Genomic DNA, 17,867 nt, shown 5'->3' on the forward strand with positions numbered 1-17,867 from the left:
GCTTGACAACTATTGGAAAATTTCACATACAAAACATATTGTCTAGGCTTTTTTAAATTAAACAAAAAAACAACCCAAGTGTTCCAGGGTAGGCCTGCCCGGCATGCAGGTCAGGGATGGTGTGGTGTCCCTGGGGACATTTGGTGTGCTGAGAGCCCAGAAACCATGCCTGAGGTTTGGCTGGCCTGACAGCCATGCAGCAAAGGCTTCTGTTTGACCTCAGGCATCTGTGAAAATCAGCTGCTGCCTTTTCTGGCCATTAAGCAGACATATATTAGCTAACTAGTGTAACTGCATAGCTGCAGAGGAGCTGAAGCATATGTATGCTGACTCTTGGCTGAAGTTCTTCTGTAGGTAATGCAAGTAAAATGTAATAATATTGTTGCAAACAGGGTATATGGCTTATCTAAAGAAATCACATTGTGGAAGAGTAGGATGCAGAAGCTCTGTAATTAAATGCTAGACTAAAATTACATCACTTTTATATTCTTTCTGATAATCCTGTGTGAAAACAATTTCAAAGAGCATTTTGTGTCTTTTGGTGCTTAGAAGACAATCTAGTCATTTAAATTAAGTGTATTGTCCATTTTAGACAGTGTAATATTTATAGCTTAAGTAATGTATTAGCTTTTAGATACTTGTGTATATGTGTGCACACATATACGCACCCACACAACGAAAGATTGTGTTCCCTTGATACTCAGTTTTGTGTCTCAGTTTAGTCTGTGTAGTCCAATGAATGTATTCTAAAGTTTAGGCAGAGAAGTGGTGGGGAACGTGTAACCTTTAAAACTTTCAGGGTGGGATAACACTCCTAGGGCAGGGGAGCTGGGTTTGCTGAAGCTACAGCCTACCGAGGGCTCTGCACAAGGCTCAGAACTGAACTCCTAAGATTCCACTTTAAGTAAAGAAGAAAAGAATGAACTCAAGATAAAGGGAACGGAGGCAGTGCATGTTTTATGAAGCTCCTTAACACCTTTTTGCTGCCCTTTTGATTAAAGAAGAACAAATAAATTATGCCTTAATACTGATGTATAAAAATAAATGTCTATAGTTTCATAGTTATTTAAATAAACAGGTGATATATAATGATTAATGCTTGTTAATATTTGCCTTACTTCTGTCAGTATGCAAGCAATGGGCAAGTAAATGTCACACACCCAGAATGAAGATGCACTTGCGTATGATGGATTCATATTTGATCATGTATAACCATGTGATTGGATGTGCACCTGAGACTTGACTAAAACCCTGGCGTTCTTAGTCAAAGATGCGCGTATATCCAGTCATGTTATAGCGATATGTATTCATAGAATAGTGTGATGAATGTCACACATAGCCAATTGTGTGATATGGGAAGGAGTTGTCACTCTCAGGAGAAGTAATGAAAGGAATAGGATGTGGCCTGCTTAGTCTGCCACATGCTTGCGTGTGGTTCCTTGAATCAAGGAGTATTGTATAGGCATCTGTTCAGGTACATCAAGTCTTTAGGCTGGCTGCCTTTCCTCTGAAGGGTCTTCTAGAGATATATACTGAAGTTTCAGTAGAAGTGGGTTGGATGTGTCTTTCATTGGGAGAATTGGAAAGAAAGAAATAAAGAAATTCCAGCGCATAGAGTAGATGACTGTAGTAGCATGGATTTCCTGCCTAATAATAGAATCAGTGAATTCTGAATGGCAAATGGCATGAAATTACATGTTTCTACTGATTTTGTGCACTAGATTTATTTCATTTAATGTGCATAAACTTGACCTTTCAAGGAAGTTAATGTATGAAATACGTTCTACATGTAAGGGGTAAGAGGCTAAAACTGCTGGTTTTTACATGCAGTAGGTTAGTGGACTAGAGGACGGTTTGAGTTTTGTATAATCTGTTTGTAAGGATTTATAGTACATGCTAGAAATGAGTTTTAAGATTTCATGTGCAGCTTAATTAGCCTTCAAATGTATATACATTTTGATGTGATACTCAGGTGCACAGTAACATACTTCTTTTTCTACATGTCTTCCTTATTTGGCATACAGAATGAACTGCTTATTTTACAAGCAGCTTCACATGCACACACATACACACACAGAGATGTTGTTGTTGTTGTTGTTGTTTTCAAACCTTTGGGTGGTTGGTTTATGCCTTACCTCCAGCCTGAATGAACTGCCTAGGCCTAGTGGCCATCTTTGTAATGGGAGAGTGATTGGCAAAACATCAGTGAAAAACCCTCTCAGGGTGCATTGTTATCCCCTTTTGCAGATGAGAACTATGATGCAGATTGCTACAAGACTTCTCATGGCTCATAGAATAATGTGTGCAAAGCTCAGCTTTCACTGTTTTGTGGCTGCAGGTGCTCAGAATGTCTGTAAGTCAAATGACATTGTTTCAGGTTGAAGACACAGAAAATGAAGAACATACAAAAGTCACCTCTTCAGGAATAAATGGCTAGTATCATACAGAAAAACTGTGGTAGTTGAAGGGTTAGTGTCCTGTTAATCAATGCTTAGTGGGCTTGATTTTCAGGAATCACCTGCTACAGGCTCAAGATTGGTCCGTCCCAACAAGCAGGAGATCAAGCATAGGCAGCAGGAGGGCCTGCATGGATGAACAAGAAATGCCTGAATAAACTCAGATGTAAAAAGGAAGCATACAAGAGGTGGAAGCAGGGACAGGTGACCTAGGAGGAATATAGAGGCACTGGCTAAGCGTGCAGGAATGGGATTAGGAAAGCCAAAAGCCATCTGGAGTCAAATATGTTGAGGGACTTGAAGGACAACAGGAGGGGCTTCTACAGATATATCAGCAGCAAATGAAAGGCTAGGGAAAATATGGATCCACTGCTGAAAGGGCAGAGGACCGGGTAACAAAGGACATGAAAAACGACAAGGTACTCAGTGCCTTTTCCTAAGTCTTTACGATAATTTCCTTCAGGAATCCCAGGCCTCTGAGACCAGTGGAAGAGTCTGGAGCAAGGAAGACGTACCCTCAGTAAAGGAGGATCAGGTCAGGGAACATTTAAATAAGCTTAACATGCACAAGTCTCTGGGACCTGATGGGGTGCACCCACAGGTGCTGAGGGAGCTGGCCAATGTCATTGTAACTCTACTCTCAATTATCTTTGAAAGGTCATGGCAGTTGGAGGAGGTTCATGAAGACTGGAGATGGCCCTCTATGGTGAGATGACTGGCTTGGTGGATGAGAGGAGAGCAGTGAATGTAGTTTACCTTAAGTAAGGCTTTTGATATTGTCTCTCATAAGTCTCATAGAAGAACTGATGAAGTATGGGCTAGATAAGTGGACGGTGAAGTGGATTGAAAACTGGCTAAAATGTTGGTTTTAAGTGGTTATAATTAGCAGCACAAAGTCCAGTTGGAGGCAGTCATGGATGGTGTACCCCAGGTGGTGTACCCTTGTCTAACATCTTCATTAATGACCTGGATGATGGGACAGAGTGCTCCCTCAGGAAGTTTGCAGATGATATAAAATCAGGAGGAGTGGTTAATATGTCAGATGGTTTGTGCTGCCATGCAAAGAGACCTCAACAGGCTGGAGAAATGGGCAGAAAGGTGTTTCATGAAGTTCAACAAAGTCCTGCACCTGGGAAGGAATAACCCCATGTGCCATTACATGCTGGGGGCCAACCTGTTGGAGAGCGACTTTGCAGAGAAGGCCCTGGGGGTCCTGGTGGACAATGAATTGACCATGAGCCAGTAATGCCCCCTTGCTGCAAAGAAGGCCATTGGTATCCTGGGCTCCTTGAAGAAGAACATTGCCAGCAGGTCGAGGGATATAATCCTTCCCCTCTACTCAGTGCTTGTGAGAGATATCTGGCGTGCTGGGTCCATTTCTGGGCTCCCCAGTACAAGAGAGACTGGAGCGAGATGCAGATTAAGGGTGCAGCCATTAATGAACTTTAATCATGCATGAGTTTCTCATGGAAGATCACTAAACAATTGGCACTGATCATAAAAAGCAAATCTGATTTGAGTGCAGTAAGGGAACCAGAGTGTTTTTTACAACTAAAAAGCTCATCAGGAAGAAAAGTAGAAAGACTATAATTGTTCTAACTATAAGTAGTTTCATTCACTTTCTGTGTTTATTTAGTTTTAATTGTAAACAAGAAGTTTTTAATGCATATTTTTCAGAACAGGCAATTTGTGTATATAAACAGAGTTATTGAGTCATTTTAGTTCAAAACAGCTATATAACACACATGCTTTTTATTCTATTTCATTGTTCAAACATCTTCTTAATGAACTGTTTTTCTACCACTGGGATTAATGGTTAAATTTTCACAAAGTTTTTGTAGGAAACTTAGCTTGTGTATTTATACATTAGCAAACTCTTAATTGTTACACTACTATAAGTGTGTGCTTGTGTGTTTAACTGTCTATTAAAAGAAAAAAAAACTCAAAGGGAAAGAATGTTTTATTTGTATATTAGACAGATATAATACAGGAAAATAGATTTAAAAATATGGAACAGATTGTATAAAGGCTATAAGCAAGTGTCCTTTTAAATATTTGACTTTCCTTTAAATTCAGTGACAAGTTAATGCTAAATTTTACATGCAAACCTTAGAACTGATCTATTAAATGTGCTCTGTACAATATACAGATTCTGAGTTTATAATGCTTATTTGGGGGATAACGACATTTCTGTTACGTGTTACCCAGAATTACTGATAATATTGGTATGTTCTTGACCTTTTTGCTTTTGCTAGTGTTCACATATTTCTCTTGGTGTCTTCCATATTAAATATTTATTTACCTCAGTACGTTTCTGGAGGTTTGCAAATTATTAGCAGAAGATCATTCAGCAGGGAGAGATGGAAGAAACTTTCTTCTTTCTTTTTGTTGTTGTTGTTGTTGTTGTTGTTGTCGTATGCTCAACTTCTGGATCCAAGTGCATCAACATACCCGTATTTCATTTCATATTGCCATGAAGCAGCACAAGCCGTTAAGGTGTACTCATGAGTTCAGCAGATTTTACAGTTATTATTCACTACCGTAGCTTTACAAAGCATCTTGAACTACATACTTTTTATCCACATAGCCTAATCACAAACATGATTTAAAAGGCTGAAGGTCTTTTGTTTTTGTTTTTAAATCAACATACTTGTTATTGTGAGAAATGCATTGGGTTAATATTCACGATAGGTGTGACTTGAGTTTTTCCTTTCTTGTCATGAAATTTTTTGAATCTTGTGTATGTATCTGTTTATAAATCTGTATAAAAAATCTGTGTATCTGTTTATATTAAAAATCCTGCTGTATTTTTACAGGCTATGAGAAGCCAGATGATGTTTCAGAGAAAACTTCTTTAGCTGATCAAGAGGAATTGAGAACTATATTCATCAATCAGCCCCAGTTAACCAAATTCTGCAATAATCATGTCAGGTATTAACTCCAATGTTAATAGGTATTTAACTGCAGAATGACTAGGACAGCAGAGCTGTTTCTTTTACAGACCTTACCTTCAGAATTTTTAAGAACAGAGTGGGGAAGGTCTGGGTGAGAAATTAGAGGGCATACTTCAGCCAGAAAAGCATCATTTTCACAGCTACACCATCAGCATGTCCCTAGATCCCGTAGAGTACAGATTTTTTCTTCAACTGTCAGTTCAGTTGAAGTTCCGTTCATCTTTGAATGTATTTCTGGCAGCACAGAGTACTTTGCTTGAGCATGGCATTGTTTATGCTTTAGGAAGTCTGCACCTTTTTCAGTTAACCAGCTACAGGGATGCTGTTGTTGCTTATGGAGCTATTCTTGAATTTCCAGTGTGGGCTTTAGGCCGTTGCTGAGTATTATATATATTTTTTTCTACTGAGTTTTAAGTAATATACTAAATACTTATAAGTATGGTATATTTAGATCTGATAATGTCCTTCAGTTAAGCTATTAAAATTAAAAATAAGTGAATAGCGAAGATATCCCTGTTCTAGCTAGGTGTGTTTTATGAAGGTATCTTTGACATATGTAGACATTTTATAGACAGTAAGAATAAAGCCATTTTTCTATGAACTGGAGATACTTTATAATACTTTTTGTTTGTATACCCAGCTGTTATCCTTACTGTCTTTTTCTTTGTTTTGCAGCTAAGCTTTTTGCACAATATATTAATTCCTTCTTTGAATAGCCCATTTTATGCTACATTAAAGGAAATGTTATTAACTTAAAAAAGAGGTTAACATATTCTTATCAGTCTTCTGCCTGTCAGTTTTGGACATTGGTATTGTTTTAGGATGATAAATGCTAGCAGTCTGTTCTTAAACAAATGTAATGCTGACATAGAGCCAGGAGTCTGTTTTGTGTGCATGGTTTAGCTAAGATTATTGCAGTAAGGCTAAACTGTTTTCTGCTCTTCCAGCCTAGCAGAGCTACACTTAATATCAAATGTTTTATCAGTCAGAAGAAAAGTAAACTTTCATTTCAGTGAGGGGTACAGTTTTCCATATCTTAATAGCATTTTATAATTTTTAATTATTGCTTAAATGCACCATTTAAATTCAGTTGATCCTGTTAGAGTTTTTAATCTTCAGGACACATTGAATCAGGCAAATTCATACCCACCTTTTTGTGGTCCAAAGTGGTGTCTGTAAAAATCTTTACTGTTTTAGGCAAAATGAATCTGGCAGCTAGATTAGGACTCAGTGAAGGCTCTGGTTTATTTGAAAGCTTGTATAACTGAGAGGGAAGGAATATATTTGAAGAGTTTCCAGTACTATAATAAGGGTTCATGTTTTTGTTTTTCTGTCTCAGCACTGCGAAGTACAACATAATCACATTCCTGCCAAGATTCCTTTATTCCCAGTTCAGAAGAGCTGCTAATGCATTTTTTCTTTTTATTGCATTACTTCAGGTAAGATCAACAATAAAATGCTAGTGTTTGAGACCTATTGAGGACATTTATGCAGCAGACAGTGATGCTGTCTTTCAGCAGAGATATTGAAGTTGGTATAGCTTTCTTTCTGAGCTAGTTAGCCTCACAGAATACTATATCATGTAAACATACCTTTAATAAATGCTTTTTTTTTTTTAATCCTTGGGGATACCTGTTTTACAGAAAAATCTGTGTAAGAATTCTGTTAAGAATAGCTGAAATGTCACTTGAAAAAAGACTGTTACAGGAAAATCCTGTTTAAAAATATCTGTTGTACACAGAAAAATGTTGCATGTAATTGCTGTTTCTCGTAATGGAGGGTACTGCCTAACAACCTGAACTTTCTGCACTTTAAGCCTGTTTTACTCATAGAAATAGTATGTTTTCAGGGGTAAGAGAATTGCTGCTGAGGAGAGGTGATTATTTGTAGACTGTAGCTGATAAGGATTGAACTTCAGCTGTGGGGTTTTTTTTTCCTGTTTTGTTTTCTTTTTTTAGAAACAAGGGGTTCCTGAACTACACTAGGTATTTCACATTTGGATGCTAGTTAGCTGCACTGATTGGGAAGAAAGCATACTGTCTGTCTTGTATCATCACTGTGGTTTCATTCAGTATGAGTTTGTAAAGGTCTTCTGTGAAATAACTATCCCTGACCCAGCTTACTGAGACTTTTTTGAAGTACATAACTTTTTTCAGATATACTGGAATATTTTAATTTTGCAGTAATTGGTTGATAAAGTTAAGGCAGACTGTGTTTTTTGTATAATATTTTACAAATGTTATAGCTGATGATGAAAAATTGAACTCTGGGAAGGGACAATGATAATTACCTTTGGCTAGTTCTGTATTCTAATAATATTTGATAGCAATTATGCAAAAAATGTGCTTTTAATGCATATTTTATAATGTGTTGATTTGTCTGTTGTGGGGATCATTGTGTTAGGAATTGATGTAAGAAAAAAAATATATACTAAAATAAAAGCACTGCCATGTGTACTTTTTTTCCCCTCGTTTCAGATGTTTCAGCAAGTGAATGTTGATTCCTCTGTAGACATTCAAGTTTTTTTGCTTGGAAAGGATGAGCGCTTGGAAAAGTTTCTTAGGATGCATCTGCACAGAGTGCTTACACTTTTTTTTAATTTTGTAGAAAACGAGAAATCTTAAGTTCAGCATTTCATTAGCTTTGTCTGCCTGGAAACCTGTGGCTTCTAAAGAAGCAGCCTCTTGAACTTATCTGGCATCTCAAGGTTAATCCAATTGTGCAGCAGCATTTCTTTTGTTGCTTTCCTTAACCTGGTGCCACTGTGCAAGTCATTCCAGAAGATGCAGAATGTGAAGTTTCAGAAGCTGTCTGAGACTTGGCATGATTGGGTGAGAACTTAGCAGGTGGGTGTTTGCAGTGTTGTAGGAAGAAGGATGTGATGAAGGAATTGTGGACTTACACGCCATCTCTATCAGGCTGTCAGTGTGAGGCCAGAGTGCTAGGAAAGGTAATGGAACTGCAGTATGGGGTGGTGCTCCTTTGCTTTCACGTCTTGCCTGGAAAACAGGGTGTAATTGAAATGGGGACACTTGGGCATACATGGAGAGAGGAAGGTAAGGTTAGAAGAGCTGGACAAGTACCTTGTCTCTTTGCCACGTAGCCAACACATAGGCGCTTGCCCCACATCAACTTATTTCTGTCTGGTTTCCACTTAAATTTCTTGAAAAGTGTTGTCTTTTGCCACCACTGCACTGTGCATTCAAAAGAAAATGTCTACAGTTATAATTAATATTGGTTGTTTTTCAAAACTTTTGATGATAAATTGAGGATATGTTCTAAACAGGTTGAGGCAACACTTATTAGTATACTCTGTTCTTCAGAGATCTCCTTTTAGTCATACTGGCTGCATTACCTACTATAAATCTGTTCAAGCAGCAATTCTCTCACTAATTAACATTGCCATTGAAAACTGTAGACAATATACAGATAATTATGGATGATGAGGCATCAATGTATATCATACAAGTAGCCGTCTCCTCCCTGTACCTGTACTTTCTTATCAAAAACATATTCCTTTTGATAATCTGGCAGAAAGTTGCTATTTGAGATTTGTCAATTAGCAACTAGTACAAAATATCTGTTATAAATTAAAACTGTGAGGAACTAAAAATGCCTTTGACTTGTATCTACTCTGATACAAATCTGTAAACTGAAAAAAACCCTGTATTTTATAAATACATATTTGATTTGAAACACTGAAAAAGAAGGTGAATTTTCTGCAAATACTAAAACCTCTGAAAGTAACTCCACTGAGTACTATTTAAAATGTAACTTTCTGTTAATTGTAGCAACTTCTTTTGATTCTAGCACAATGATCCTCACTTGGAAATAATCAACAGCCTGTGCAAGTTCTGCTTCTTGCAACAAAAATATATTTTTAGCTAGGAATACAAACAAAATTTTTCTCTCTCTTTTTCTTTTTAATAGCAAATTCCAGATGTATCACCAACAGGTCGTTACACAACATTGGTTCCTCTCTTATTTATTTTAGCTGTAGCTGCAGTCAAGGAGATAATAGAGGACATTGTAAGTATTTCATAGAAATATTTTGTAAATAACTTTCAAATTTTGATAGATTATATTGCAGAAATTTTGTTGAATAAATATGTGTGAAACCATTCTTGGCTTCTGGATGTTGTTGAAAGCTTCTAAAGCTACTTCTGAGGATGAAAATCTTTAGAATATGGTGTTATGCTTTGAAAGTGCTTACTCTATCTAGAAGTGATAACACCATGGTAAAACAGGGATTAATGTTTATTATATAAGGTAATTGTTTTTTAAGTAACTCATTGTAGTCAAACAGTGTCATTAATGAAGTATAAGCATATTGCAGGTAAAGTGTGATTTGGAACCAAAACTAGTAGGTTCTACTGACTCCAAAGAGCCCAGTCAAGTGCAGAGCATTGCCAATTTTCTCAAACAAGGGCTCTGATAAAAGAAGATTGGAATTTACTGAATTCATCCCAGGTGGAATCTCCTTTAAGTAACCTTTTCAAAAATTATCTGATTAGACAAGTTGTTTTTTTCTTCCTTCCTGAGCAGAGTCCTTTATTCCCACTAATAACACTTGTGAGCTGGATTTAACTTCAACCTCTGAATGCTATACTAAATTTTAACATTTTATAGATTTTTTTTTTTAATTTCTAGTTTTTTAGTGTTTCTCATGCTATGATCATGCCAAACCAGTGTGTAAACAAGTCTCATATTTTACCCACAATAGTTTACTCACTGGTGGAGCAAGTAGTAGTTTTCCCTAGCAATGAAAGGAGCTTCATTTTGGCAATGAGAATCTCCTCAGCATCTAAGGTGCAATCAGTGCTAGTATTTACGCTAAATCAGCAGCAGAGTGAGCCTCTGTTCAGTTTGAAGCACGGAGAAGAGGCAAAACTTAGCAGTGCTAGACCATAGGATAAACCTGCTCAGGAAGAAATGAATTTCTTACTCCTAGGTATTTTGTTTAAACTAGTATTTTCTTAACCTTTTTGTAGCCAAAATGAGTTTGACTGTGCCTTGAAAATGCTGCTGTTTATAGCTGCATCAAAAGATTTTTATCAAAAGTTTTCTTAACAACTATGTGGAAGCTGAGAGATACCATTGCCTTTGTGGTTGTGGGCTGGGTGGTTTTTTTTTTTTTTTTTTTTTTTTTAAACTCTTCCCCCCCCCCCCCGGAAGTCTGTAGGGCATTTGCATGGAAGTTAAGTCATATGTTCACTCAATAATCATTACCTGATTTGTAATTTAAACCTAATGCCTGTTTGAAGAATGATTCCATGATTTTTTTTTTTTTTTTTTTAAATCATATCCCAGTTGTGGTAGAGGGCAAGGTTATGATACATAAATAGTAATATGGTACATAAATACAGCACTTCTGTATCTAAAGGAACTTGTCTACATAGTGACTGCCCACATGGGAGGATATTTTAGTATTACACTGTTAACCTGGAACTGGAGGTGATTTTTCTTGATGATCATGACTATGCGAGTAATTTATAGTTCTGTTAAAATGTTTTTAAATCAGTTTACTGAATTCATGAGTGGGAGGGAGTAATAAATGTAATGTTTATCTTAAATGTGAAAGCTTTTTTGTGTTAACAGGCGTCATTAACCACTGTGCATTTTTAATTCAGAAAAGACATAAAGCTGATAATGCAGTGAACAAGAAACAAACTCAAGGTAGGAATTTTTTAAAAGCCTCTTAACTGCAGTTTGAAGAGGGTTGTTTTTGGTTTGGTTCTTTTTTTGCAAATGGTAGTAACATAATTGAGATGCTGAGTTCACAGGTAATTGAGCTGGAAACTGCTCATGCAAATTACTTCAGAATTTGGAACCTAAACATTTTAAATGACAATTTGAAGTCATTTTGCAATCACAAAACAAAATACAATCTAAAAAAAATCTGTAAGGTTCCTAAGAAACTTTAGAATTAACTCACTTAACACAAGTGATACTGTAGCTGTTAACTGAGCTAATCACAACTCTGGATTCAGTGGGACCAAGTTATGATGAAAAGTCTATGAATATGTAAGTTCACAAAACATATTTTTATTTAACCAGCAAATTTGAAATAATTCAGTTTTGGAACACTTTGGAATTGGAAGGAAAAGCCATAAAATTGAACTTTTTCTCCATGCTGCTGCAAAACTCTGGCTAAAGATGAATGGAAGCATTTGTGGGTTTGTGGGTAATGAAGGTGATACTAGCTAATATGTCCTATAATGATAAAGACACTTTGTCAGGCAGAAAGTCCAAGTTAAATTCCCACTTCACTGCTCTTGAACTTCTCATGTTAGCTGTTCTAAGGTAAGCTTTTCTTGATAGGGCTGGTGCTGTTATTTTAACAGAGAAGGACTGGGTTTCCCGTGATTTTGATGTTAACATATTTTATGCTTTTCACAGAAGAGAATCCTACAGCTAGATGTGGAATCTTGCTTATTTAATAGAAAGCAAAACATATACTTAAGTTTTTTAGGGAGGATTGCACTCATTGACTAAAGATATTATATAATCAGAATTGCCTAACACTGCTAGCCAATAGAAATTTTTATTATTTCAAACTCTACATTTTAAAGCCTACATAAATTGTACATGAGTTGTAAGTTTACTATAAAATTTATGTAAAACAGCATGAACTTCAGCAACAAATGAGCTAGTAGCTCAATAAGAGATATGGAAGAGTAGGTAGGGGCACAAAACACCCGATTCTGATGAATATGTTGACTGAAAGCGCTGGAAATTTCCTAGTCTCTAGTTGCTTAGACCATAAAGCATCTGAGCATACTTTCTACGTTGGACATTTCTGGTAGATGTTTTAGGTAGAGATAGGAGAGATGTTTAGGAATATTATCCAGAGAACAGAACTGGAGAAACAGATAATCTCATATCTGTACATAAAAACAAAGACAAGCTTAATGTAGATGTCAAATTCTTTCATCAAGCATTCCTAGCTTTTGAGATTGTGAACAACTATAATTAACAGTGAATCTTCAAGTACCTTTTCAAACTTTCATCCGGAGTGTACAAAGTTTTAAATAAATAGAAACCTGTTGTTTTACTGTCTTTCCAGCCTCCTCTCCTTGGTTACCTCTCAAGAGGTTCTTTGGTGACTATTCCTAAAATTCTGGGTGTACAAAAAGCATTTTTGGGTTGAAATGGTAATGAGGATACACAAAATATTGCTGACACTGAAAAAGAAGGGTTTTTTTTTTATGCTAATGGTGGTTCATATGATCACAACACTGACCTTAGTGTACTGCTGTCAAAGCAGTTATTTAGAGTTAATCAGTATGGTACTCTATCTTTTTTTATATCTATTCAGCAGTTCTGTAGCTCTGAAAAGTAGCCATATGTTTAATGTATTATATATCCAGCCCCACTTTTGGTTATCTTTTAAATATGTAAAATCGTTAATGAAATGGCATATGCATGCAGAGATCTGTATCTGGGTTTCCATTCCTTTGCCTGTTCTTAAATGACCATCATTTAATTCAAGATACAGTTAACCTTAAGTAATTAACTTTCTGAACTTCTGTTACTATAAATACCTTTTGCAGAAGATTTTGATTTACTAAGCTGCATTAGGGATGATTTGGTTACTCCAGGCTAAATAGCTAGACACCAAGACACAGTCACTCACTCTGGTACAGTGAAGCATGCATTCCTGCAGTGTGGTGAAGAAAACTTCTGTCAGGGAGATGGACCATGCCTATCCACAACCTTGCTTTTGAAATCTAGTTGTTAGAGATATAGCTGAAAAAATGGGGGATATGGATTTGAAAGCCAGGCTTCTAAGGCTATGACTTTTTATGGGCGAGTTCTCTAACAGTTATATAAAAGGCGAATTGCAACACCACTTCTTTTTTTCTTTTAAGAAAACAGATTTGATTGAATGCCGGTGTATGTTAATTGTGCTAACAAGCTTATTGGATCAAGCTAAGGGTAGAGTACTCCTGCGATTCCAGGTCTCACAATACATTCCCATGACTCATGTGTTTGTGAGTTCATTTTAACTAACTACACTAGACAAACCCAGCAAAAAAACCCAACAGTTTCCTACCATTTAGTGGGTTAAACTGTCTCATCAAAGAGTCTAACCAGCACCGGTGCCAGCACACATTAAGCTATGAGAGCATGCACCTTTGCATGGGGTGGGGGCAGAACAGGAACTCCCCTTGGCAGTGGCAATGCAAAGCTGCACTTCTGGCTGCACTTTTTAAGAAGCTCCTGGACACCTCTGGCAGCTTATTTACATTTTGGACCCACAAAACTCCACTGTCATAGTTAAGCTGTTAAGGGAATGGAAACAAGTAGTTGGTGGCAGTTATCGAGTCTCTTGAGTTACTTGGGACAATATTGCTACCAGTCCTCACACTGTGGATCCATAATTTTCCCAGTGAAAGGGAATGGTTTGTCAAAATAGATTTTGTATGTTGATAGACTGATTGGTGAGACAGTCATGAAAATATCTTGCTTACTGTCTGAAAGGGAGGCTGCTCCGTTTACTGTTCCTAAGCATATCGGCACTAATACATTTGGGAGAAAGGGCTGAGATATTTTTTAACCTTTTCCTAAAGAATTGTTAACCACATTAATTGCTGGTTCAGAGAAATCCTTGAGGTATGCAAGAAGTGGGGTCAATCCAGGCAGAATCGCAAGGGCGATTTCCATATAAAGGCGATATGTATTCTCAGACTTTGATCCACTTCTGTGAAATAAGCACATGCTTTCATAATAATTGGATTCTGATTAGGTACTTGGATAAGCATCCTGACAGTTTGAAAGCTGGGAGCCACAGTGAAGGAGAGCAATCTCCTGAAGCTATCTGAATATTGATAAATGTCAGTACATTTGCTTTTCATTTTATTTTTCACATCAATCCTCAATACCTTTGTAAGTGGTGTTAATAAAGATTTCACATTTATCATTCTCCAAGAACATAATCCTGGCAATTAACTGGCAAACAGGACTTTGTTTTTTGTATTGTAGTAGCTGTACTTAAAACTAGGGTAGTGGAGTATACCTGCAAATATTCATTACAATGTCAGGGAAATCCTGTACTAAATCTTATACTGAATGGCACGGGTTGATTTGGGGGACTGATGATATGCTTATGGAGGTGATGTCTCCAGATGACTGAATTTATCCTGAAGTTCCATGGCATGCCAATAAAAGTAAGAACACCTGAATCCTAAGCCTACTGGTAACTTTGTAGAAACCTTTTTTAGGACATGATCCTCTTGTCAGTATTTAACTGAGCAAATGTATATTCTTGAATTGATTTCCCTCCCCCCCCCCCCAATAATTTCCTAACTTTTTTTTTTTACTTTGGAACTTTTTATTCTGATTACTAATTTTTTTTAGAAGACATCTCTCCTGATATGATACAATGCACATCAGATTTAATTGATACTCATATCCTGTAAAATGTCATGATTCACTTTTGTAATAAGTTTCTACAGTACAAAAACTGTCATACAAAATACATATTATATAATTGAGGTGCTTTACCAGAATTTATGGAAACACGGCATGCTGTAAAGTGCTGTGTGAATGTGCTATGTCAGTACAGCTTTTATTAATGACTTTAACATATACCTGTATGTTATTTATTTGTACAACTGGAGAATTTTCCTTTCTTTTTTTTTTTTCAGTACTACGGAATGGTGCATGGGAGATTGTCCACTGGGAAAAGGTGTGTGTTTTCTGGGGATTTTTAGAGCATAATACAATTTTCATATTTGCTTTATTTCTCCAAATAATCATCATTAGTAAGAATGAACTGGTATCATGGGAATTGCATAATTTGTTGTATTTTATTTTTCATGTTTGTTAATAATTGTCTCTTAAATACTTGTCTCTTAAAATGTACTTTTAAGTCAAGTCAGTTCTGGTGGCATGAGTGAGGCAAAACTGCCATTAAATGGTGGGTTTTAAGTTCAGTGAAAAATCACCTGAATAATATGATTGACTTAAGGTTATTCACATATGGCAAGATTTTGCTGTTACTTAGAACTATTTGTAGTAGTAAGCAAGAAACTTCTTTCTGGGAAGTAGTTACTTTGTGTATTTGCAGATTTGTTTGGCTTAAAGCATGAGAACTTTAAAGACTGTTAACATTTATACCTAGAAAGTTGATTTATACAGTCCATCTAGTCCCTTAGTTTTTTTGGTTTCCATACCTGAAAGCTTGAATAAAATTTGTCCCACAATGATTTGGAGGCAAGATTCAATGGAATTAGGTTTATAAGTTTGGGAAAACCAAAATGAGGACTATAGTGTGAAGCAACAGAACTGTGATCTTAGGGAGATGAGTTTCTTCTTTAACTCAGCTTCACTCTACCAGTAAAATATTTATTCCAATAACTAGCAAAAGTAAAGAAATGTGTAGGACAGGTTAAAGGATAAGTTTCTGAAGAACTGCAGTGACCTTTGAGTACTAATGCCTATAGGCTGCTTTAAAAGTGTTTAAGTTTCTATCAGTCTTTTTAGCAAATTCAGCAATTTGAATATTTACTCTGCTTAAAACAAAGGGATAGTGTAATTTGTTTGAGACCATTAACCAATTCCCAGTTTTCTTTCAGGTAGATGTTGGAGATATAGTTATAATAAAAGGCAAAGAGTATATACCTGCTGACACTGTACTGCTCTCATCAAGGTAGAGATGCCCACTGATGCTTATAGTGTAGAGGCTGGTTTCTCTACCCTGCATTTATTTATTTATTTATTTATTTTGTGATTGCTCCAAGGAAATAAGGTATAAACAAAAATGCTGCTTCTCTCAAGTGTATTTTTTTGTTAATTTGGGCACTTATAATTTCAGGCAATGTTTTGTAAATTGTGTCAATTACAATTTTAAAGTTATACTGGCGTTTTGTTTACTCCTAAGAAAAACTTAGTATGTTACTTTGGTGTTGGATATAATAAAAAAGTCTGAATCTCTGCCTAAACATTGGATCTCAGCTGCTATATTTAACCAGGTTGGCTTTTTGATAGGTACATAACAAATTGAATCTTTAAAACAAATCAAAATGTGATATATTACAGGCAACAGAAATGAATTTTAACAGATATAGTCGCCGTTTTGATAGTTGAATCAGGAAAAAAATGTTAATGTAAGATGTAAACCATCAAATTAGCAGTGTCTTTATGAACTGAACATTCAATTTACTCTGTAACATATACTTTGAATAATTTCATATACTGAAAGCAAGACTTAATTTGTATAATCTAATGCTGTGACTCTCTTACATGGACAATCAGAGGTTGTTTATCATCATTTCCTTGGACAGTTTTATTTAAGAAATCCACATCTTCTTATGTGGAAGATGCACATTTTTCAACATCTATTTGATCAGGTCAATAGACAGAGTTGTCTAAGATTTTTTTACTTAGGATTATTTTAAAAAGATCAATTGTATTTCACTTTATTGTTAGATATTTTACTTTGAAATTACATACATCTGTTTTGTGATAAAAGTGGAAACATTACTGAAATGCATATAATTATGGATTAGGTATAAACATTCTCTGGTCCCATTGACATTAATGAATCTGCTAATACATACAATTAATAAGGTTAGGATCTTATGTGTGTCTGTGACAGATTCTGGTGAACACTAGTACATGATTTATCTTCCATTATAGCTCAAAATTTAGTGTAGTTATTTCTACAATATTTCTAACAAGTTGTTATCAAGTTTAAAATAGTTGCCGGCTAATTCTGTAAATTCTCCCATGGTCTTTATTTGTTCAATGCTAATGTTTATCATAACTTCGGATGTTTTCTCATTAGGTATCTTCTATAAACCTTTTACTTCTCTGCTCTGAGAAGCATTTTTAATTTCTATTGGTGCTTCTCCACCAATATCTTCGTGGACAATACACCAGGTGGCAAGAACACTTGTTCTGTTGGCCTGATAATAGCTTCTTGCATGCCAACCATCATGAGCTAACCCTCATGTCTTGTATTAATTAGTGTAGGCTAACCAGTTTACATCATCTCAGAACAGTTTCATTATACTCCTCCTAAAAAAACTCCTAAAGTTAGAGAGCCTAGTCTTTGCCTAGATTTCTTCACTGTTATGCCCTTTTTGATTTGGGAGGACACTTGTGTTACAGTGTTCTCCTGTCGTATTTGTATACGCTCAAAAATAGAAACTGCTTGTAAAGCCTGCTTTCTGTGCCTCCTCCCTCGGCTCCCCTCCCCCAATAATCAAACACTGTATCTTGGTATTTTGCAATAAGATTTAGCTGCTACTGGACTTGTCAGGACTGTTCTCTTCTTTGTTTCAGCTCACTTTTTTATTTCCCCTTTGTCAGAACATTGTGTCCCAACGATGATTATCATTCACCTTGAATTCTCCTGTCAGACTTTCTTCTAGGATCCAGCTTGCCAAGATGACTCATTGATTCCTGATTGCTTCTCTGGGCCCAGTTCTGAAATTCTTACAGCTAAAAC

The 17,867-nt window shown here is 36.2% G+C and overlaps 1 protein-coding gene across 1 annotated transcript in view; it reads left to right on the forward strand.

The window, feature by feature from the left end:
- Positions 1 to 15,069: 15,069 nt before the first annotated feature.
- The window catches only part of ATP8A1 (ATPase phospholipid transporting 8A1), a 96,618-nt gene continuing 93,820 nt past the window's right edge, over positions 15,070 to 17,867 (forward strand). The window contains exon 1 of the mRNA XM_067297163.1: positions 15,070 to 15,101. Within this exon, the coding sequence (XP_067153264.1) occupies positions 15,070 to 15,101 (32 nt within the window). The remainder of the gene's footprint in view (positions 15,102 to 17,867) is intronic.

Source organism: Apteryx mantelli, chromosome 5 (assembly GCF_036417845.1).
Source record: "Apteryx mantelli isolate bAptMan1 chromosome 5, bAptMan1.hap1, whole genome shotgun sequence".
Taxonomy (NCBI): Eukaryota; Metazoa; Chordata; class Aves; order Apterygiformes; family Apterygidae; genus Apteryx; species Apteryx mantelli.